Genomic DNA, 24,737 nt, shown 5'->3' with positions numbered 1-24,737 from the left:
TCAAGACAGACTTCCTTCTGCGGCAAAAAATAAATTACACTATTCCTCCGCTTCTTTTCCATCTCTTATCCAAGTACTAGTCATGGTCTCCTGACAGCTTTTGCTGAGAACAAAGTTAGAAGTAAAATCAATCAAAAGGTATGGGTGTGGGAACGGGTTGTGAGGGGAAACGGGAAGGGAAGAAGTAAATGATGTCGTGGCAGAATAAATAATAGATGAAAAATAAGAAAAAAAATCCAATTATTTAATTCAAATCAGAAAACAAAATCCATTCACACATGACACAGAAGGAGTTCAGTCACGAAAGAACATGTGTGGCTCGTTGGTCTAGGGGTATGATTCTCGCTTTGGGTGCGAGAGGTCCCGGGTTCAAATCCCGGACGAGCCCGACTTTTTTCTTCCTAGTTTTGGTGGAGTTTTTCTTTTGAAACGTATAAACAAAGTCTATTAAAACTTTTCTTGGGCCCCACTCTTCCCTGTTTAAATAGAGCAAAGGAAAAGTATTGGGAACCTCGTTACTAGAATCAGCTTACTCTATTTCAACGTTTCAATTTCCATCCGCCAGTCTCAAGCTTGCAAGCCAGCTGTGTCTTGCAGTTTGGATTTATAACTTCCCCAACCCTGAATACAATCTTTTTCATCCCTCTGTTGCCCCCTGGAGGTATTTCAGGAACAAGCTCCAGGACTCCGATGCGGTTCCCATTTAGCCGATTTCTGGCTCTGAGGCCCAAAAAGCAACCCTCAGAGCCATACCAGCCGCTCCCATCCTGGGCGGAACAAGAAGGCAGGAACAAGTTTCCTAGTGTTAGGCTGGGGAAAAGGGCGCATCTCCAGGCTGAAATTGTAGTATTGATCTTAGTTCCTAACAAGTTTGTCAGAGGACTCCTGTGTTATATTGCCTCTCGAAAGTATCGGTACATTGTATCAACACGTACAACATGTACGTACACACCACACACGAATACGCACACATAATAGTTACACACAAACACGCCCACAACATCTGTTTTCTTTCCTCTGCTAACATCCTCCCCTTTTCTTCTTCTCACTCCTCGGTTTCATTTCACTTTACTGACTCTTCTACTCGCCCAAAAGACAACAAATAGCGTATGTTCCTCGGCTTGCACTTTTTTTGTATTATCTGGGTTATCTTTTCCCATTCTGGGCCTAGCAGCTCATAGTAGGAGTCCTATGAACTGTTGTTGCACTGATTTCTTATCAAGAACGAGTATCTGGTGATAGAATAAATCTTTTGCCTTTTGCTAATTCTTCTTATCCCGTTTTCATTTCATAGATTCTCAGTGCCAAAAGGAATCCTCTTTTAGTCCTAAAAGGAACCAAATTACTGAAGGAAGAAACAAACAAGTCTGTTGCTCCACCATCACACAGTGAGTTCTTCTTCTTCTTCTTCTTTTTTTTTTAATAGTTATTTAAGGAAAGGGCAGGGAGGGATTAAAAAGTTCCTTGATTTTCACTCTTGGATTCACTGTCTTTAAAGAAAAAGAAAAGAAAAGGAAAGAAAAAAAAGAATTCAGAGTTAAATGATGCCCCCACTCTCCAAGAATTTCAGTTAAACAAAACAATTCAACATTTTGCACAAGTCTGACCATCTATAATCCACTTCCTCTCTTCTGAGAGGCCAGAGGCATGCCTCACTCAGGTCTTTGAGGGAATGATTGGTCCACTATGTTGCTCTTTTTAATGAAATCGTTCAGGATTTTTTGCCTTTGTTATTGTGTCATCTTGTACCTTATTTTGTAACTTGGGCTCTGCCTCAGTTTATTCTACTCTTCCCGAGTTTGTCTAACATCTTGATATTAGCTATTTCTCAGGGTGTAACACTCCCACATTATATTCATATGTGTCTGTTTAGTTACTTCTCTATAAGGGCACCTAGACTCTTAATCAGTTAAGGCAAATGTGTAAGAAGTCAGTAAGTTGGAAGTCTTCCTTTAAAGTTGAAGTTGAATGCTTTGTTTTTCTATTGGTATGTGGGCCAACTTTTTGAGGTTTAAAGGTCATGCCATGCCCCTTATCCTAAGTAGAACAAACTTGTGTTTTCTGCAGTGGCATATACCAGAACCCCAAGACAGGAGCTTCTAATATATATCTCTCTTAGGCTTCCTATTAGAATTTTAGGAAAATTTTCAACCCTGGTTTGGAACTGGTCATATAATGATTATTAGTTCTAGTTGTGAATGAAAAGAGAGGCTGGACAAGTAATTCTTATTATAATCTCTTATTTCAGCCTTCTCTTTCCTATATTCTATAAAGAAACATTTATTAAATATCCTTAGAATGCAAAATAATTGGGAGAGGAACCCAGACTATAAAGGAGATGGCACCTGAGATGAGCCTTAAAAGCAAAGTAGATTCAAATATGAAGGGAGGCCTGCCCTAAATCACTGAAGAAGGGAAGAAGACAGATCTGGCCATATGTAGCAATTGAGATTGGAGTATTTGAAAGAGAATAATGATTTTAACTCAGTGGGTTAAGCATTGCCATTTGTATATAGGAGAATAATTTGAAAATATGCCTATAAGTACAGGCATGCTTTAGAGGGGCTTATTGATGGAAGATTGAAACTCATTATTGAATATTTAATTTGATATGTACATATGAAAAATATAACCTGTGTAAATAATTACATATACAAAGTCTCTCTGTTCTGAGTGGTTGTCTCAGAGTTTGCTGAAAAGTGAATATTTAATCCCTGTTTCTATTTGGAAAAACTATGTAAGCAAGACTTTGTTCCTTTTCGTCTTTAGTCAACAAGATTCCTGACTATCATCACAGGAAACACGCAGAGCACATTTTTGTTCCCTTTCCAAGAAATTACTCAAGTGAGATTTTTCCATTGACAATAGGATGCACAAGTTCTAATCCCTGTGCAAAACAAATTTCTCAGGCTGGTTTGCTAGGTATATGGTAGCAGAGAGACAGGGAAAGAAGAAGAAACAGGTTGTACAAGGATTGACTATCAGTGGAATAGGTATACATCATGAGATTGGAGGCTCTGGATATTCTTATACTATTTGATTCAGTTTTCTGTGTGCATGTGCATGAATAGGGTGTGTGTGTGTGTGTGTGTGTGTGTGTGTGTGTGTGTGTGTGTGTGTGTATTTGAGTACTCAATTTTGAGCTTGAATTCCTATAGTGTTGTCTGTAGTTGGGCATTCACATTAAGGAAGGAATTTATTGGTTGAGTATTTCCAGATGCAAGTGGTAGATGTTTGGATTGTTTCTGTCATTGCTACTAAGAGAAAAGTGGTAATTATTTGCTACCTGGCCATCCTAAGAGGTCTTTTTTAGAGTTCAGTTCCTTTTTTTAAAGTATAGGCATACTTCATTTTATTACATTTTACTTTATTATATACTTTGAAAATATTACATTTTCCTTATATTGCGATTCTTACAAACTAAATATTGTGACAATTCCATGTCAAGTAAGTCTATTAATGACATTTGTCTATAGCATGTACTCACATAGTATCTCTTGTCAGCTGTGGGATGCCACAAACCATGCCCATATGAGATGGTGAACTTAATTGATAGCATGTGTTCTGACTGCTTCACTGACTGGCTGTTCTGTTTTTCTCTCTCTCATTTGGCCTCTTTATTCCCTGAGTCAGAGCAATATTGGAATAAGGCCAGTCATTAACCCTATGATGGCTTCCAAGTGTTTAAATAAAAGGAAGAGTCAATGGATAAGCACATTTAATTGTCTTATTTTAAGAAATTGCTACAGCCACCTTAACTTTCCCTGGATCAGTCAGCAGCCATGGAAGGCAAGACCTTCTACCAGCAAAAAGATGATAATACATTGAAAGCTCAGATGATGGTTGTTAGTCTTTTTTTTTTTTAAACAATAAAGCATATGTACATTTTTTAGATATAATACTGTTGCATACTTAATAGAGTATAGCATCAACATAAGTTTTGGAAAAACAAAAAATTCATGTGATTTATTTCATGGTGATATTTTATTGCAGAAGTCTAGAACCAAATTCACAATATCTCTGAGATATGACTGTATAGAAGTTATTCAAAAAGACATTTCTGAGAGCTCATAGTACTTTTGCCTACCTGAAGAAAGTTTTTTTCAATAGTTGCTAGTTACATTCATTTCCTTTTATTCTACCTAGGCTGGATGTCGTGAGAATGTTGTTTGACTGTCAGCTTACTTTTTAACTTCTCTGCATCTATTGATATGATCATATGATTTAACATTTTTTTATTTTGATATGATCAATTATGTTAATAGTTTACCTTACATTAAACTATCCCCACATTCCTGGTATAAATCACACTTGATCATAATGTGTAATTTTAAAAGTGTATTCTTATAATCTTTTAGCTAGTATTTTATTTAGGATTTTTACATCCATATTCATTTATGAAATGTTGGATAATTTTCTTTCTCTGATTTCACTCTTCCTGATTAAGGTATCAGTATCATATTTGTTTCATAAAAGGAACTTGAGTAGAATCTCTTCTTTACTCATTATAATTGCATACCTAATTAATTGGTCTGGTTTTTTTTCTATTTTATTGAAATAAACATTTAAAGATATGCAGTTTCCTCTGATTACTGCTACCATCCCATAGGTTTTGATAGGTTGTCTCATTATTGTCATTCTCTATTATAAAATTATTGATTTTTTTGGTTATTTGTTCATTAATCCACTAATTCTTTAAGATTAGGTTGTTTAATTTTCAATTAATTTTTAATCTATGCATCTGTAATTCCCTTTTAAATATATTTTTATTGCATTGTGATCTGAAAAGGATACTTTTAATATTTTTGCTTTTAACTATAAACTTTTTATGTTCTAATATAAAGTCAATCTTTATAAAGGTACCATGAGTCATTGAGAAAAAAGTATATTATTTTCTCTTTCCATTCAAACCTCTCCAGCTGTTTATGTTACTAGCTTATCTAAAATTCTATTCATTTCCTTGACTTTTTTCTTGGTTTATTTGTTATATTTATCTAGTTCTTAGGGCGGGAGGATAAACTCCCCCATTATTATTGTACTATTATCTATTTACACCTATAATTCCTTTAAGTACTTTAAAAATTTAGATGCTATATATTTCATACATATAAGTTCAGTATTGATATTGCTTTTTTGTCTATATGTAGGATTAACCTAGATTCAAAAGGTTTTGCATTCAACAAGCACAGACTTAAAAAAGGGGAAATAAAGAAGTTTATTGTTGCTCAAAACCTTGATTTGAACAAGATTTAAGAAAAAAAACTTATAGTATAAAAGTAATACACAATTAACAAACACAGTAATCAATTGGACAATATAAGAAATAAACAGACAACAATATATCATCACTACTATGAGGAATCATCAATTTTTAAAATTCTTGACTGTGAGAATCTGTCACAGCTATTCAGAGTCTCCAGTGAGAGGCTGTGTCAGTGTAGTACCAAGCTTACTAACTGAATTCTCAAAGTCCCTTTCCACTAAGGGGTTTTTATAGGCTGAGAACAAAGAATGCATAACACTAAATATTTTCAGTTAATACATGACCCTTGAGATAGAGTAATCCCTTCAGGTATAGAATTTTTCCATCACAAGAGGCCTATCAAAGAGAACATTTGTTTATTCCTTTAGGAGGATTATATTTACTCCAGAAACTGAATAGATTCCTGGGGTAAACACAGGCCTGTCATAAAGGATATTCATTAATTAAGGTGCCAGGAGGATAGCATACCTTCCTAATGTATCTTGAGACTTTATTAGGTAACTAAGAGTGCATTTAAAAGTTCTCAGCAAACAAATTTACAGAAAGGCATGCCCAAGACTTACTAGGATTCCTCACTAGGATTCCTTACACTATGGTACTTTTTTTCTTTTCTTTTTTTATCAAAATATAGTTACCCTGTTTATCTCTTTTAACTAAATCTCTTTTATCCATAATTTTGTCTGAGATCATGATTGCTACCCCTGCCTTTTTTTTTTTTTTGGTATCAGCTGAAGCATAATAAATTCTATTCCAATTCTCCATTTTAATTCTCTGTGTATTTCTTTTTTTTCTAAATGTGTTTCTTGTAATTAACATTATTGGATTCTGATTTTCAATTCATTCTACTATCCATTTCTATTTTATTGGTGAATTGATCCTATTCACATACAAAGTTATAATTACTATTTGTGAATTTCCCTTCATCTTATTTTTGCTCTATTGTCCTTTTTAGCATATCTTTTTTTACCTTATCCCTGCTATCTCATATTTCCCCCTTATCTTTCTATTCCTTATTTTACTCATTCCACTTAAGACCCTCTCCCTTATTCTCTTCCCTCCTAAAATTTAATATACACACCTTTTTAGAGGTTCTTCTGTGTATATATATATATATATATATATATATATATATATATATATATATGTATATAATTTCCTCTTTAACCTAGATCTTATGAAAATAAGTTTCCAGCATTATTGGACCTCCGCTCCTGCTTATTTCCTTTTAGTCTGCATTTATAGAAGATAATTGCTCCTTTTCATCTTTCCCCTCCAAATTTTGTTTTTTAGAATCACTCCATTGTACTCAACTCAACCCCAATCTTTCTTTCAAACTATCCTAATAATAATGAGTCTTAAGATAACATTTTCATATATAAGAAGTAAACAGTTTGACTTTAATGAGTTCTTTATCATTAGGCTTTAATATTTTTCTTATATTTCTTCTGGATATTATATATTGAATTTTCCATTTAGTTCTGATCTTTTTTTTTTTTTTTTTTAATCCTTTAGGTCATTAAATGTTCATTTTTCACCTATTCAGGATTTTCTTCTTTGTTGGATAAATTACTCTTGGTTGTATCTCTAGCTCTTTTGCTCTTTCAAATGTAACCAAGACCTATGGTCTTTTAGCATAGAAGTCTCAAGATCTTGTGTTTGTATTTCCATAGTATTTGATTTTTTTTTTTTTTTTTTTTTTTTTTTTGTTGTTGTTGTTGTTGCTTACAATATTGTCTCCTTAACCTGGGAGTTTTGAAATTGGCTGTGACATTCCTGTAAGAAAGAGATTCTGGAATCTCTATGAGATGGTGAACAGTAGATTTTTTTTTTTTCTACTTCTACTTTATCTTCTTGTTCTAAACTTTAAGGCATTTTTCCTTAATAATTTCTGGTAATATCAAATAACAAATCATTAAATCATTATTTTCAGGCATTCCAACAATTCTTATATTGTCTCTTCTCCAAATCATATATTTATATAGTATGATGTTTCGGATCGTCTTCTATTTTTCTGAAATTTTATTATTTCTTGGTATCTTATAATGTCATTCTATTCCCATTGTTCAATTCTAATTTTCAGGGAATTATTTTCTTCTTTAAGATTTGGACCTCTTTTTTCATTGGTTAACTTTCCTTTTAAATAATTTTCTTGGATTGCTTTATTTTTTTTCCAAAATCTTTCCTTGATCTCTCTTAAATTCCTTTTTAAGTTGTTGCAGCAACTGTTTTGGGGCTTGTGATCATTTGATATGGTAAAGGAATAGGAGTGATTAAAAAAATTTTTTTTTAAAATTCCTTTGAATATAAACCCAGATATTCTTCTATACCATTGTAGCTATCTATGGTCACATTCTTTTTCCTTTGCTTACTCATTATTATTTTTATTTTGTATTATTTTATTTTAGCAGTTTATTATTTAAATCAGATTATGATCTCAAATTGTGGGTAATGGTGCCCAAGACCTCAAGTCCTTCTTATAGTTATTTTCTGAATTTTGTCTAGGGGGCTCAACCTCAGACCCTCCTTTTTTATGCTAAGCCAGTGTCAGGGGCCCTAATCATATGTTTCAACAATTTTCAACAATGTTCTTGCTTCCTGCAGATATTGCACTCACTGGATATATGTGTTCATTCCTTCTGGACCATAGCTGCAGCCTGGTCAGCTCCACTATATGCTTTTAAAAGACATATGTAATAATCTCAGCCTGTTGCTTTCAAACATATCCTGCTTTGTGCTTCCTTCTACACTTAAAACAATATTTAAGTGCACCCCCACTTTTTTTTTTTGTTTGTTTTATTTGCACTTCCTTTCCTTTCACTGACAGCAGGAAAAAAAGATTACTCAAGAAAATCAATGGTGACATTGATATGGTGACAAGATCCAAAAATGTATATCTCCTTCCAAATCTTGATTATATCACTTCTTGTTCAGAACCCTTTCATCATGGATTCTTTGGAGATGTTGATTGTTGTTTTGATCAGTTTTTAAATTGTTCAGTTGTTTTTCTTCACTTTTTTTTTTTTTTTTTTTTTTTTTTTTTTTTTTGGTAAACATTGTCCTTTTAGTTCTAGTAATTTAATTCTGCATCAGTTCCTACTTGCCAACATTCTTGGAAATTATCTCTTTCTTAACTTCTGCCAACACAAACTATTCCATTACATCCATAGACCACAATTTCTTCAAACATTCCCCAATTGGGGAAATCTCTTAGTTTCCAATTATTTTATTTTTAAAAATTTCTCTTAAGGATTAGGAACTTTATTTGACTTTGAACTATTCATTTCCCTGTCTTAATTCTTTTCTCCATATCCCTGTCTACTTATTTGCTGAGTCTGATGTGCAACAGCAAACTCCTGTGTGTGTGTGTGTGTGTGTGTGTGTGTGTGTGTGTGTATAAGCCTTCTCTGTCAAATTCAAATAAAAGTGAGACTCATCTGACCTCTCTATTCTTCATATTTGTACACTTTTTTCTTATGTACCTTATTCTGAAAAATAGCAAGTTCATCTTCTTATTCCTTTTATTCTACCTTTTCTTTTTTCCTCTCACACTCCTCAGAATCTAACCAATCATCTATCCCCAGATCTTCCATTTTTCCTGATTAATTACTTCTGCACATTCTAAGTTATTCTTCTTCCAATTCTTTCATCCAGAGTTTTTATTTAAATTTTTATTTTTTGTTTCATTACTTCAGAGTTTTCATAAAGTTCTTAAGAAAATCCATTTTTCCCTCTCTTTCAATCTGAAAATTGTTATGAACTTCCTCCTTCTAGGTTGGATTTTTGTCCATCTCTGGATCTATTATAGTTGTTTATAATCATCTGTATCTTCTTGTACTTATAAATCTTTACAGTTTTAATTCTTGGATTGGGACTTTGTATCAGGCTTAGACTTTAACACTTGCTGTGCTTTTGGGTGAGATGGTCTGCTCTGCTTGGTCCCCTGAGTTTCCATACTGACTTCTACTTCCTGAGATTAACTTCCCTCCTTGAATCTTTAAGATTTAGAATGCTGGATCTTTAGGATCCTTTATAGCATCTCAGAACTGAAGTCTAGGTTATTGTGTACTGGTCATTGCTTCTTTTGGACACTTTCAAGGCCCCTCATGTGAGTTTTCAACTATCTCTGGCACTTTCTTGGTTAAAGGTTCCACTCTTGGAGCCTTTAGATATAGGACTTCCAGGTAGTTTGTCTGCACCAGCAAGAGTTAAATCTCAATACTTCTTAAAAATCTATCAATTCAGGTGCCAACCCTTTTAGTTTAGTTTAGTTTAGTTTAGTTTTTTTTTTTTTTTTTTTTTTTTTTAATAACAGACAGCCTCTTTGCAGTTGATCTTTTTTTTTATAAATAGAAGACAGAAGATAGAAAATTTGGATTGTGGATTGTGGAGTTAGTGGCTTCAGCAGAGGTTGGGGAGAAGAATAAAGTAAGATAGGTCCCTATCTAACAAATTATTACTGAGACTATGATATGTGTCTGATAGACAATAGAAATCTCCTTGATTGTCTATATTTTGTAAGCTAATGATCTCATACAAGTAACACTTTCTCAGAGACTGTTACTTCATCAACAATGATGAGCACAGAACCAGAGAAATTCTTTCACCTTTGCATCACATAATATTGTTTGAAGCCCTTTCTCTACAATGTTTAATATGATAGGATGTTTTCTTTGTTATAAAATGATGGAGGGAGCCAATTTTGTAACATGTTGCAGTAAGTGGAAGCTCTGTGCTAAACATATTTGAGAGTCCTCTTTTATATTTATAATTGTTTATTATTCTTCCCCATCTAGTTTTTATAATTGATGGAAGTTGGGGGTGAGGACCAGTAAGGTCCATAAAAGAAGAAAGGGAACCATAGGGCAGTTAATATCAATAACAAATTTCTAGAATTCTATAAGGTTTACAAAGTTGCTTTCCTCATAACTTTAAAAGGCAGGTAATAATAGTATTATTCCTATTTTACAGATGAGAAAAGTGAGACTCAGAAGAGTAAATTACCTACTTATGATTAGAGAACTAATAAATGTCATGAAAGGTACTGGAGTAATGAAGTCATTGGATCAAGAATCTGAGAATTTTGGTTCTATTCCTAAGTATGCCACTTAATCATGTTATGAAAAGCCCCCTTTTTGGTCCCTTGATTTATGATATGCTCAGAGCAACTAGAAACATAGTCATGTTCATCTAAAACAAACCTTTAACTTTTCATTTTTGAGAATTCCAAGGTCTGTAATCATGGAGTGGCAGGTGTACCTCCTAGGATCAAGTAGCCAACTTGGGAATAGTATGCTGGTTTGGATATTTCTTATTTCCCAAATGTACAGACCTATTAGAAAAGCAATTTATTTCTAAAAACAATAAAGGTGCCTTCTGCATATAGTGTAGATTCTAGGTCTCTGTTGGCCATATTCAACAGATTTTTACTTTCAGAGCTAATCTCTAAATCCCTTTGGGCAGTTAATATTTCACTTAACCACCCCCAAGGAGGAGGTGAATGACTTTTCTCTTGTTTGTACAAATCTAGTGACCTTGGTTTTCTTGTCTCTAAAAGAGCTTGGGAATTATCAAATCAATTATCTCCACCCCTAATCTATCTGAAAACTATATAATCAGAATCAAGGGGAAAGGAAGTGCTAGGAGCTCTCTACCAGGGAAGAAACAACTGGAACTTCTCTCTAGTAAGGGAAATTGATTTTTGTAAGACTTCTTTTCTTTGGAATAATTTAATCAATCAATTTGCCTATTTATCATCTATCTATTTGTCATTGAATTTATTAATCTTGTAATTAACAGATATTAATGAAACTTTTGTGGGATGGTCCTTTCTCTCCTACTTAAAGTTTTGATTCTAGTCTAAAGAGCTAAATATAAATAAAGTAGACTGTTAAAGCCACTTCTTCAACCAAGGTTTAATGGTAGTTATGAGTGAGATGGCAGATTGACAGAAGGAAACTCATGAATCTAACCTTTCAATGCCCTCCCCCCAATTGATTTCAGATATAATTAGATTAGATTAAAGGTTTCTCAGGCTAGAATCAAATATAGGTAAATTAGGAAATATTATACTATTTCAATTTGGCAGTGCTTAGGAAAATGAAGTAGTTTGTTTTTCTGACTCTCCATCTATTTCCTTGGGTGTCTCCTTGCCAATTGCTCTACTTAGAAACAGAACTATTTATTTATGATATTTATGAAGGCAGAAAGCTATGACTTGTACAATCCCTTCATTATATGGAAGAATTGGGAATAAATATGAATCCAAAGCCACATTCAGGAAAATTTTACACCCAGTACTACTAATAATTTAAAAGTTTAAACATACTATGTTGCACGTGAAACCAGTTTCAGAAAGACAGAGGTAGAAACAGAGAAAGAAAAAAAAAAACATAGAGGAAATGGAGACAGAGACACATTCACACTCACAGAGAGAGACAGAAATAGAAAGAAAGAGATGAGAGGATGGACATATGGGGGTGGGAAGAAGATAAGGAAATGGATACATTGGGATTCTACATTTTTGGTCAATTTTTAACTTTTTCAAAAGACAAATTATATGGTAGAGGAGGATAGATGAGTTTCTGTTGCACCCAGGGGAAACTTGCTTATAACCAGGTTAAAATCACAATTAATCAGAGGCAAAATGTATTGGAATGAATTTATAGACAATGAGAGTTAGAAACTGGTAATAGTTTCTACCCTACGCTGGTACCTGGGATACGTCAGTTTCTAATGCTTTGTAATAACTGCTTTATAGCACCATTCTCAGTAGACAAAGAATCCCTAAATAGTCAGACAGTCCAATGCCTTAAATTGTGCTCTTCAGTGGGGCAAAGTGAAGTGCTAAGTCGGTACTTGACAATTCTCTAGTTCCCGCCTTTCCTGAGGAAGAGCTTGCATGCTTAGGAGGAGCAAGTTCATTGGTTGAAGTAATTAATGATAGAGTAATTGAACTTATCTGTAAACTCTTTTTAAACTTTAGCAAACTATGTTATGTATGACTATAGAGTACACTGGAATATCAATGTTTTGATCACTTAATTTCTACTACATAAAAGGTTAAGTTTTCAGTGACAAGGATGAATTCCAACAATTCAATTTTCCTATAATATTCATGTGACTAGAACATTCCACTTCATCATTCACCTGACACCAATCATCTCTAGTATGACAACATGGATTTAAATCTTAGAGACTATTGTAGGAGTGGCAGAGACTTCTAGATGAAGTTGGATGCCTCCTGACTCCTCTAACTAGTAATGTCCTTATGACTTGTACATGTAACCTTTTACCAATATTGAGACAATCCAGTTTAAGAAGATGATTCTCCCAGTTTTTTTCCCAATATTTTTTTTCATACCCCTTCTCTATGTTAAGAAAGACTCACTGGTATAGAAAAGAAAGCCTTGAGACAGCTAAATGACCATCTTGATCCACATCTAATGACTCTTTAATATATTGGTAATGTTCTCCCCATTGTCTTCAGTTATCTTAAACTTTAAAAGCAAACCCTTTTCCATTGCAGGACAAGTTGTCCCATAATCATAGTGAATAACACTCTGATTTTTTTCTCATATAATTCAAAGAAACATTTTTGGGGTAATGTATACCAAGTAATGAATAACAACAATATGGAAAGACTTGGCAAACTTTGGGAAATGCTTTATTCACAAAGTGATATATAAGCAAAATAATTTCAGTGGGAATTATGAGTCAATACTATATGTCTACAAGATGCTCATTTTACCCTTCCTGTTACTCTTTGCCAATAAAACAAATTCCATTGAGTTCTAATCTTTTATCAGCTGCCATTTTATTTTTAAAATAGTGAACTAGTTCAAATCGAATCTAAGTCTGATTGGTATCTGAATATAAGAAGAGTAAGTAGCTTAAGGAAACCAGACTAAACACCAGAAAACCTTGATTTGCATTTCATTTTGGAGCATATATTAGCTGGATGACCTTGGTCATATCACAAATTTCTAAAGCTGTTTTCTCACTTTTAAAATAAGAGTAATACTAAGAGATATATTGTCATGGTTAAATGAGAAATTTCATACAAAGTACTTGTTAATAAAGAAACAAGCAAAAAATCATAATCTTAAGCCATCTTTTTGTTGTTGTTGTTGTTGTTGTTGTTTGTTTTTTGGTTTTTTGGGTTTTTTTTCTTAACCACTTTGGGATCACTTAAGTTTAGTGACAGGGCTGTTAGGATCTATTTCATAGTTCATATCAACCACTGCCATCTAGTGGTTCATAGTAGAATTCTATATCAACTGTTTAAAACCAATAAAATTGTATAGTGGAACCAATGGACAGATCATAGTTGTAGAGCTAGAAGTGACCTTAGAGGTTATTGAATCCAACTCTTCCTTTTAAGTATAAGGTAATTGATACCCAGAAGGGTTTTAATAACTTGACTATGGTCATACACCTAGAAAGCTGCATAACTTTCCATATCTAAGTAATCTAATGAATGTCCAATAAATGAATGAATGAATCAATCAAAAAGCATTTTGTGTGTGTGTGTGTGGGGGGGTCTAAAATAGATAATGGGAATACAAGTATAAAGTGAGATAGATTCTGCCCTCAAGGAATTTATATTCTCCTAGGAGAATTCAATATTTGTTGGGGAAATAGTAGAATGGTTGAAAGTTGACATGAGTATGTGGGCCACAACAGAGTAGATGGCAAGATACTCTTATTAACTAGATCTAATATATTAGTGGGTGATTGAATAGGAAGATGCATAATTTGAAGATTGATAAATAAAGAAGGCTAAAATCAGAATCAAACTATCCTGTAATCTGGACAATTCTGTAGTTCACAAACTAAATGGATTAACCTGCCTGTGGTGGACATAGGGGCAGCATCTCTGCACATCTGGATAGGAGAATAAATATTCATGGTAAAAAGAAGAGGATAGAAAAGCAGATGGCCAAATGCTTTAGGTGGCTAGGCACTGGTATCTTGGTGAACATGCCATTCTAATGGTTAGTAGTCTGTGACTAAGGGATTAGGAATGAAGAAGAATCTTAATTCATGACTCTAGTCCCATAGTGGGAACTTTGAAGTTAGAGAATTCTGTTTTCCTGGTAAAAAAAAAAAATAAAAAAATGAACAAAAAATTTCCCTATCTATTTGGGTTACATTTAGAAGGATGTTCTATAATGTTTGTCCTAACCTTCATCCTCTAGCCCTTGACAGGAACATCTGATTGGGAGAGATGGTGATATTTCTGAAGGGCATGGGCCCTCTTTTGCTGCTCTTCATCCTTGGGCTCTGGCTGGTTTCACCTTCTTTGACACAAGAAAATGACAGGGAGAGACACTTCTTGACTCAGCACTATGACTCCAAACCAAAGGGTCGGGATGACAAGTACTGTGAAAAGATCATGAGAAGAAGGGGTCTGACCCAGCCCTGCAAGGAATTGAATACTTTCATTCATGGTGATTACCCCAGAATCAAGGCTGTCTGTGGAGATGAAGCTGGGAAGCCCTACAAAGAGGGGAGGTTTAGGATAAGCAACTCACCATTTCAGATCACCAGCTGTAAACATCAAGGAGGGTCTGCAAGATCTCCCTGCAAGTACAGGGCCACTCCTGGCTTTAAATATATTGTCATTGCATGTGAACATGGTTTACCCGTACACCTCGACCACACTATTATTGCAAATTAATTTACATAAAGAGTTTGGCAACCTAAAGACATGGGTACCCCAAGTCTTAGATTTAGATTAATACCAATGCTGTATTATGTTCACATACCTATTGCCAGTTTCCCAACTCTTTTCTAGTTGACAGATAGTTGTATTTTTTATATGCTTTTATATTTTTTGCATACCCCCAGCATCCTAGATTTGGGATGTTGGTAAGTTTCTTTGGCAGGATTGTCACCCCTTGTTGATTTTTATTACTGCAAGCAATTAGAACTACATATTTTTTCCTTAATGTTATGTCCTTACATTCAGGAATGTTTATAATACCCATTCTGAGTCTCTTAGAAGTTGAATTGTTCAGTTCCTTCTGTGTTCAGCCTTTGGGCATTTTGAACAAATAAAATAACTCTGAAATCAGTAAAAATCAGTCTTCTTACTGGCTCATTGAATATTAAACTTGTTTTTCATTTTTCTCACTCACCAGTTTCTTTAGATGGAAACTAATGGCATAGAAATCCCTTTCTTTCCTTTGTACCCTCTTATGAGTATTTGCTAGAAATTGTTGATTTGTGAACTTTATAATTGTCTCTAAAGTTAGTGTTGATTGGATATCCTTCTCAAAGCAGTTTGAAAAGTTCTCTTAGTTCTAGATCACTAGGTAAAGAATTTAGGTGAGTTGGGACATTACTCATCCCATAACGTTGGAAAATGCAAGAAGAATAGGTTACTTTTCCCATGGGCTGGTGAGAAATGGCCTGAGATCTCAATGATAATCCTGCCCTATTGGCAGACCTCAAATTGATTGTAGAAAATAGAAAAATGGGTTAATGCTTGTTGAACTCATTATAGGAATCTTCTTATCTCTAGTTCCTTAAGAAAGAAACTTGTTTTCTATTAAAACCCATTGGCTACCTAAGATAGGAGAAAGAAGAGTTTCCTAAATATTAGATGTTAAGAAATTGTTTACTCAAAGAAGAATTATATTAACGGTAAAATTCTAGAATATATTTATTTATAGCTATCTTCCTGACTTGGGGTCAGTTGCTATTTTATAGGCCATTTTCTTTGTCAAAGATAAAGAGTCATGTGGGTCATTAAAAAGAGAATAAGAAATATATGCTTTATTCTTACATTAAAATCTCTCTAATTATAACATCTCTCAACCACCTCAAATAGCTCACTTATGGCATTAATAGCTTAGACTCTTGGTCTGATGTGGGTGACACACTGGAGATTTATAAGTAGTTTTTGTCATAGGCTAGAAATTCTTCTTTGTCTATTTAAATGGAGGGTAGCTATCCTGAGTACATTCAGCTACAGAACACATTCAGTTGAAACATTCAAGTTTATCATATTCAATTACCAAATATTCTATGTACAATGACATACCAATTTAGCAGCTCAAGTAATTGTGTATTAAACCAGAGCTGTGGAAGATTTCAAAGTCTTTCTTATCTCAGATTGACTATGTTTTTCTAGTTCTGCAAAGAGAATAAAGAATTCCAAGATGTTAAATTACTTGAGAAAGAATGAAGTCAAGGAAGGAGATTGTATAGAAGATGGACAAGAGATATTCTTTAGGAAACATTGGTTATAACAAATGGAGAAATGCTTGAATTCTGTGGACAAATTTACTTATCTTGGCAGTATACATTCTTGGGATATACACATAGATAATGAATTTGATGCATGCATTGACAAAAGTAACTCAGTTTTTGGAAGACTCTGAAGGAAAGTGTGGGAGAGAGGTATTACATTCTGCTTACCATACTGAAGGTCTATAGAGCCATTGTTCTGACCCTATTGTTGCATGCCTGTGAAACCTGGACAGTATACTAGTGCCATGCCAAAACAGAATCAAGTCCATTTGAATTGTCTTAAGAAGATTCTGAAGATCACCTGGCAAGATAAAGTTCTAGAAACTGAAGTCCTTTCTGGAGCTGACCAACTATGCAGTCAATCTCTACTCTAGAGAGCTTAAACTCTGATGTGTTGGCCATGTTATTCAAATTCCAAACATATATTTATCTAAAGGACTATTTTATGGAAAACTCACACAAGACAAGTATTCACATGGATGCCCCCCAAAAAAAGTGATACACGGACACTCTCAAGGTCTCTCTAAAGAACTCTGGAATCATTTGTGAGACATGAGAGACCACCTTGGGTGGTGAGCTTGCAACAAAGAGGACACTGTCCTTTATGAACAAAGTAGGATTGCAATAGTAAAAAAGAAAAATAAGATTGAAAAATTAAAAGACATCACTCTAAATGTTCATATGGATTATTTGTATCTGACTTGTATAGCTTTCTGAGGTCATATTGGTCTGATCAACCAGGGCTGGCCACATTGAACCAAGGCCCCAACATAATGAAAACATTTTGGTCCTCTTCAAGAATGCAGGACAATAGTCAACAAACCAAGGTTCTTTTCAGCTCTAATATATTATGAGGCTTTGAATAGAGGAAGCATTTTGACACAAGTTCTTTAAGGAGACTCATTATAAATCATGACTACTGAGCATTAGGGATATTTCCTTTAGACTGGGTTGCATCACTGTTTCTTAATCTACTTTTGATTTCCAGTTACTTTCCTTTGAAATGCCAGGCTAGAAATGGAAATTGATTCCATTTCCCCCCAAATATGAGATTTCTCCTTATCTTACATGAACTGATGTAGAACCAAAAGAACATTGTAGTAACAAAATTATGTGATGATCAAATGTAATGGACTCGGCTTTTCAATTCAGGGCAATTCCACTAGACTTGGAATGCAAAATGCCAGTCACATCCAGAGAGAGAACTACGGAGATTAAATATAAATTGAAGCACAGTCTTTTTACCTTTTTGTTGTTATTGTCTACTTTTTTTTCTTTCTCATTTTTGATCTGATTTTTCTAGCATAATATGATAAATATGGAAATATGTTTAAAAGAATTGCACATATTTAACCTATATCAGATGGAGGGAGGGGGGAGGCAAGAGAAGGAAAAAAAAATTTAGAACACAAAGTTTTACAAAAATGAATGTTGAAAATATCTATACATATATTAAAAATCCTATTAAAAATAAAATAATAAAATCCTACTATAAATTGGAAAAAATCAATTCTCTTCTTATTTAGTGTCATTGATGGCATAAGAGACTTTCAATATTATTGCCCACATTATTCATTCCCTGATTTCTTTATTCAATAAGGCAACAAGGGTTGCTCAACCCTTCCCATATGCAAGGTACTATGCCAGGGGTCTGTGTGTGTGTGTGTGTGTGTGTGTGTGTGTGTGTGTGTGTGTGTATACATACATGCTGATTAATAAGCTTGACAAAGCTCCTGACTTCTATTGCCATTGGGAGAATATCAAAGGAAAAAAGAAAATTGAAATCAAAGTTTTAATTCATTATCTTTTCCTATTCTATCTCTGATTTGAACGTCAATTGAATCTGTTACTCATAATAAAATAAAGAAAATTTGTACACTTAATACTTCCTGGCAAGTCACTTAATCCCAATTGCCTCAGCAAAGCAAAACAAAACAAAAAGAAAATTTGTGCAACTGTGAAAGTTCAATATGCCTATATTTTCTGAGATTTAAATCTACCCCAATTCTTGGAATTGGAATATTTCAAGGAATTAAGTACTCCCTAAAGACCATAGTGCCCAGGGAGTAGTTACATAAATAGGAATCAGGCAAGAGTTGTTTCCCTATTTCTTCTTCACCCTGGTTTCATGTAGGTATCTTGTATGGTTGTCTTTTAGTTACACATGATGATTTCTTTTCAGGACCTGACCAGACGGTTTTATCAAGGCCATCTGCAGTTTTTTTCAACAAATAAAGGTAAATTTGATCTTTGTTCCTAGATCACTGTGGGATTCCTAGTATTTAACTTTTCTGAGACAAAACTTTGCCTTTTGATGGATTGTTTAGAAACAATCAATTAGGAACAATGCTGTGAACAAGAGAAGCAAGAACAAGAAGCAAGATTGTAAATGGGGGAGATGATTGGTGTAGATTCACAGGATATCGATGTATCAGAGATAGTAGAATATGAGCTTGTTGAGGGAAGTGACTGTTTTTTACTTTTTCATATTATTAGCTCTTAGCACAATACCTGGCACATAGTAAACCCTTAATAAATGTTGATTGATTAGAGAGGAAAATTACCTTAGAGAAGACCTAGACAAGGTATTCTAAACTTTTATGTGTTCCTTTTGCACTCTAGGCAAATCAATGAACCCTTTCTCAGAATGTTTTAAAATGCATTAAATAAGATGCATAGCATTATAAAGGAAAACAATTATATTGAAATAAAGATATAACATTTTCCAATCAAATTCATGGATAACTTGAAATCTATGGTCAGTAATCCCTGGTTAAGAACCACTGATCTAGAACAATTGGGAAATGAAAGCCTAGAGTAGAATTTATATGAGAGGGGACAAGTTGGATATGGAAGTATAGAATAGGGATGTTTTGTTTTTTGGCAAGGGATGAATAGTTTATCCTCCATTGTTATGGTCTGCTCTCCCCACTCTTGCTTTGCTCTCTTTTTAGGGGCATAAGATAATGGCCATGCAAGGGATCCGATCATTGCTGCTACTTTTGGCCTTGCTTGGCCTATGTCTGGTACATCCCTCTTCTGGGGATCGGAGGTACCAAAAATTCCTGCGACAGCACGTGGACCCTGATAGTGATGGTGGTGATGCTACATACTGCAACCAGATGATGCACAGGAGGCGAATGACTATACCAAGATGCAAGCCTGTTAACACCTTTATCCATGAGAGTATATGGAACATCAATAGTATCTGCCATACCACTGACATCAAATGCAAGAATGGCCAAATGAACTGCCATGAAGGCATTATGAAAGTCACAGACTGCCGATTGACAGGTGGTTCTACTTCCCCAAACTGTAGGTATCGGGCCCTGGCCAGAACCAGGCATGTTGTCATTGCCTGTGAGAATTTAGCACCTGTGCACTTTGATGTGTAAGACCCATCCTGCTGGCTTCATCCTCAGCTGTGGCTCCCACTTTATAATTGTCTGCTAATGAAAGATGGGAGCTATCCAGGGCTTTATTCCCTAATATTCTTTGTCCATGATTTTTACATACTTTAATCCTAATGGAAGAGAAACTAAATCTGCAAAAGACCTGAGTTATATCCCCTAACAAATCTCCTTGTATAATTATAGAAGGGCTAAATCTTCTTTTTCTGGACAAATAATAATGCTTTTACACACACACACACACATATACATACATACAAATATATATATATCACTTTTTCCTTTTCAAAACATTGTTGATATATCATTTTATCATGTGATTGTCATAATATTCCCAATAACACTAACATGCCAGAGGTGTTAAATACTAGGCCCATGGGCCATATATAGCCTGTAACACTCCTGAGTATAGACCAAACTAAACTAAAGTGTAATTGGGAGACATTTAAGAAAATAAATAAAAATATAATAAAATATAGATAATCGTACATTTTAAAACTGAGTCAATATGAGGCTTGCAGAATTCTTTTTTATGATATAATGGTTCTTGATACCACTGCTAACAGACTATTGTGTCTAAAGTTTTACTAAGTACTTTTTGAGTTTCATAACAACTCAATAAGCATCATTCCCAATCCCTGTCATATGACCAAAAAAAACTAAAGCTAAGAGAAGGTACCTAGTCCATGTTCACACAAATAATTGTTGGAGGCAGAACTTGGTCACTTTTGACTTTAGGTATAAACTTTTTCTGTTATTCCATGAACCCAAGAAATGTTACTATTCTCACTTCAAAGATGGAGACCATAAAGTTTAGAGGCGTTAAGTGACTTGCTCAGTCAAAAGGCTAGTTATTGGTGGTTTAGCCAAATATCTGCTAATCTGATTCCTTCTTCACTATACTGAGATGAGCATCAGAATCTTTTTAGTAGCCAAATAATGCCAATTGTGGTGAGAAGCTTTTATTAGTTCTGGAGCTGAGATGGTAGAAAGATTTCAGCCCCATTAGTTTCTATCTATATTAGAATAGGATCAAATTATCAGACAATTTTCTTTTTCCTTTCTTCCAAGCCTGGGAATTGATTTAGTGATTCAAAATCATATGTTCAAAAAGCAAATATTAGCATAATAACTCTGTTAGAGATCTTGGTATGATTGAATTTTTCTATAATTATGATAAACTTTATCATAATGCAGTTTTCTGCATCCTCTCGACAATCTGCTCTGGAAGCTCCAGAAGTAGTGTATATTACAAAAGCATACATTTATTGCTGGAAACCTGATACCTCTTAATATGAGTGTGGAAATCACTAAGAGAAGTTTGACAACCATACACACACACACACACACACACACACACACACATATATACAGGGTTCTTATGTGTGGGGTTCTTATAAACAAAACATATGCATATATAAACATGTGTATGTATGTATGAATGTCCTATGATCCTTATACTCATTGACAGATTCTCTTGCTGTGAATAAAAGAAATATCCCAGTTGATATCCTACTAGGACTAAGCCTAGGGTTAATATCAGTGCTTTTAGTATAATTTCAGGGGATTATTTGATTTTTCCAGTTCTCTCTGAAACTCTCACTAAAGCTACACTTGTAGTCTACAGAAAGATTGCTATTTAGTGTCATTATGCTCTAACAAGATACTGTGTCTGGATCCCTTTTCATTAGGCTCTTTCCTCCACTGCCCTCTACAATCTGCTGACACCACATATGAAGACCTAGATTTATAGGATTGCAAAGATTGAGAGCTGACAAGCACTTTAGAGATTAATTGGTTTGTAAATTGGTTCCATTTACAGATGAAAGAAATGAGATGGGAAAATGATTATTCAAGGTCATACACAGAACAGGTAGAACTTTGGTGATTCCAAAAGAGATTTTATGGACTCAGCCCACAGTTATTTCCACTCCATCATTTTGATTCATATAATGTTTGAGTGAAAAGGGATTTTAGAGATGATTTAGCAAACCTCTCATTTTAAAGATGAAGTTCAGAGAGGTACATAATCACAACAGCAATAACAGTGACAATTATAATGAATAACAAAGTGTCTTAAGGTGAGAAACACACTTTTCTCACAGCAATTCTTCAAGAGTTGTAGAAAACATTTAATATGGCTACAGTTACATTTCCTCTAAGCAAGCTCCTTTCTTTTTAGTACCTCATGCAAATGATTTATCTTCTTAAACCTCAATTTCCTCATCTTGAAAATGAGTTATCAGGTATTTTTGTTGTTGTTCAGTCATTTTCAGTCATGCCCAAGTCTTTATGAACCCTTTTGGGGTTTCCTTGGCAAAGATATTGGAGTGATTTGCCATTTCCTTATCCAGCTCATTTTATAGATGAAGAAACTGAGGCAAACAGGGTTAAGTGATTTGCCCAAGGTTATATAGCTAATAAATGTCTGTAGTCAGGTTTAAACTCAGGAAGATGAGTTTTCCTGATTCCAGGTCTGGCACTCTATCCACTGAACCTTTAGGTTAGACCCATATAGGTCTATATTTATGGTTATGGTTCTTGTTTATTAGGGGGAAAAACTGTCTTAGGGATAGGTCCTTAAGAGTTTAGGAAATAGATGCATGTCCTTATTTTTTTATCTTTTCCCCACCTTTCAAACATTCCAAAGGCTACCACATGTAAGACAAGGGTGAGGATGTAATTCAGCAACAAAAGATATGCTAATAAAAATGTATCCATTACATTTATTTCCAAGCCACTCCTTTTTGGGATAAATTATTAAAACAAAAAACAAAAAAAAAAAAAACCCCAAGAACCACAGCTATTATAAACCACAATTATAATAATCTCCTCTCAGTCATCTTTATGGTATTATCAGTCACTAATCAGGCAAAAGATCCTAATCCAGTCTTCAACAGTTCATTTAAAATAGATGAGTAGGGTTTGAGGAATGGTTTTGCCAATTTGACAAATAAGGAATATTTTATGGAGTTCTACAACCAGAGATTTATGACCTGCGTTCAATTAGGCATCATTCCTCTCTCAGATAAGAAATAGTCTTGGATGTATATTTCCCTCAGTACAAGTCATTCAACTCTGACTTAGGGGAAAAATGTTAAGTGTTTCTTTATCCACAAGGGTACATCAAAAAATTCTCTAAGATTCCCTGTACTGTAGGCAATTCTTATAGAGTTCCAGGTAAATTTCCTCTGAGTCTTAATTGCAAAGAACACTCCAGATTCCATCAATAAGTCCCTGCCACTACCACATGGTAATTCATGTAGAGTTAAAAATTCAACCAATAGGACAAAAAAGTAGCCCCAGCTAGAGAAACATAGCAAAAACAAAAAACAAAACTATTCATCTATTCTAAGATATTGTAGGGAAAATACTTTTACATTAAGGAAAAAAGTGTAAGTCTGTTTAGATGAGAAGAAGGGGGAAAAAGAGGAGAAGGAAGAGGAGGAAGAGAAGAAGAAAAAAAAAACAATTCTTCAATGGTTCAGGGTATTCAGATTAAATTCCACATTTTTCATATTAAACTTAATATCAATCATGCAAAATTCAGCAATAGTACCTAAAATATCTAAACACTTAAAGATTCAACAAATATAAAGTATAAAATTTGTCAAAATACACCAATGGAACTGACTTGTAAGAAAACACAACCTGGAAAAAATATCAACTGTATAAATTTTACAGTTTTACTTAAATATATTTGACAGTTTCTCTAAGATCTTATAAACTAAAATATCCAAAATTTAAAGTCTTAAGGTAGGAAATCTCTCAAGGATTCCCATAATTTTATACTAGAAAAGGTTCCAATGATGGCTCTGGCTCCCATTGCTCCCTCCTTCAGAGTTGGCCTGTATACTTAGACGTTGGGCAGGTATTCCTCATTTCTGCCACTAGTTGAAGCTTCCACTGATTATGTTCTCTTGGGGAGGGGGAAGTCTAAGCAACCCAGTTCTTTAAACTTAGATTAGCTTTAAAAAAGAATATTTATTTCAAATGTGTAGCAAGAACAGATATACAAATATTTTTTTTCCTACCATAATTCCTCCTAAACTTTTGGGTACTTTCCACTCTTTTGAGCACTCTTCCCCACTTCCTAAACCATCTTGTGTGTCAGAGATGGTTTCCCAGGGATACTCTTCTGACCTGATTCCAAGGTCCCCATGATTTGAGGGTCTGAGTTGGGGACTGATCTTGTAGTCAAGAAGAAGATTCAGATCTTGCTTCTGACACATACTGCCTATATAAATATAAGCAAGCTGCAGAAACTTGCATTGCCTAAAAGAAATACCTAAGATTATAAATTACAGAGCACTAGCTCTCTGTGTTAGATGAGAGACTGCATGTGCTGGTCAATCTTCTATACTAAAGAAATCATACATTTTGACCAGCTAACAAAAATAATATATATTTTCAAGTCACAGATTAAATAAATGATTATATAGGAAGTTCATTTTCAGGAGCTAGTAGTATCCATATGGTCTGGGGCGCTGTCCACTGAGACTCTGTCCCTATACATCATGGTCACTTTCAACTTTATGTTCATTGTTAATGGCACTTCTGACCAATATACTTGGGGTATTGTCCAGATAGTCTCATTTAACTCTTACTCTGTAAGTAATAGTAGTAGTGGATGGTGATATAATACTCCCTCAGTTTGAAGGCATCCACAGCTTAGTGAAGAGTCAAAAAGTGGAGAGGATATGGAAGAAAGGCAAAGATTTACATTCTCTTAAGAGCATTTAGATAATAGCAAATTCAAATAACACATCTGGGTACTGGAAAGATAGTTGGGCAAACTAGGTATAGCC

At 34.3% G+C, this 24,737-nt stretch overlaps 2 protein-coding genes and 1 non-coding gene across 3 annotated transcripts; all 3 read left to right on the top strand.

The window, feature by feature from the left end:
* The first annotated feature begins 316 nt into the window (after positions 1-316).
* On the top strand, positions 317-388 carry TRNAP-UGG (transfer RNA proline (anticodon UGG)). Its single transcript has one exon. It is a non-coding gene; the product is annotated as a tRNA-Pro (tRNA).
* A 906-nt stretch (positions 389-1,294) lies between these two features.
* On the top strand, positions 1,295-15,274 carry ANG (angiogenin). The gene is made up of 2 exons (XM_074289158.1): positions 1,295-1,388; positions 14,461-15,274. Exon 2 carries the CDS (start codon positions 14,490-14,492, stop codon positions 14,940-14,942), a length of 453 nt encoding a protein of 150 aa, XP_074145259.1. The 5' UTR covers positions 1,295-1,388; positions 14,461-14,489; the 3' UTR covers positions 14,943-15,274.
* RNASE4 (ribonuclease A family member 4) lies at positions 1,295-20,427 on the top strand. Its single transcript, XM_074289160.1, has 3 exons — positions 1,295-1,388; positions 18,702-18,756; positions 19,474-20,427. Exon 3 carries the CDS (start codon positions 19,486-19,488, stop codon positions 19,912-19,914), a length of 429 nt encoding a protein of 142 aa, XP_074145261.1. The 5' UTR covers positions 1,295-1,388; positions 18,702-18,756; positions 19,474-19,485; the 3' UTR covers positions 19,915-20,427.
* The last annotated feature ends 4,310 nt before the right edge of the window (positions 20,428-24,737 follow it).

The sequence above is a fragment of the Sminthopsis crassicaudata genome, chromosome 2 (genome assembly GCF_048593235.1).
Source record: "Sminthopsis crassicaudata isolate SCR6 chromosome 2, ASM4859323v1, whole genome shotgun sequence".
In the NCBI taxonomy this organism is placed as follows: domain Eukaryota; kingdom Metazoa; phylum Chordata; class Mammalia; order Dasyuromorphia; family Dasyuridae; genus Sminthopsis; species Sminthopsis crassicaudata.
The sequence above is the reverse complement of the archived record's forward strand: the minus strand, read 5'-3'. Positions and strand labels throughout refer to the sequence as shown.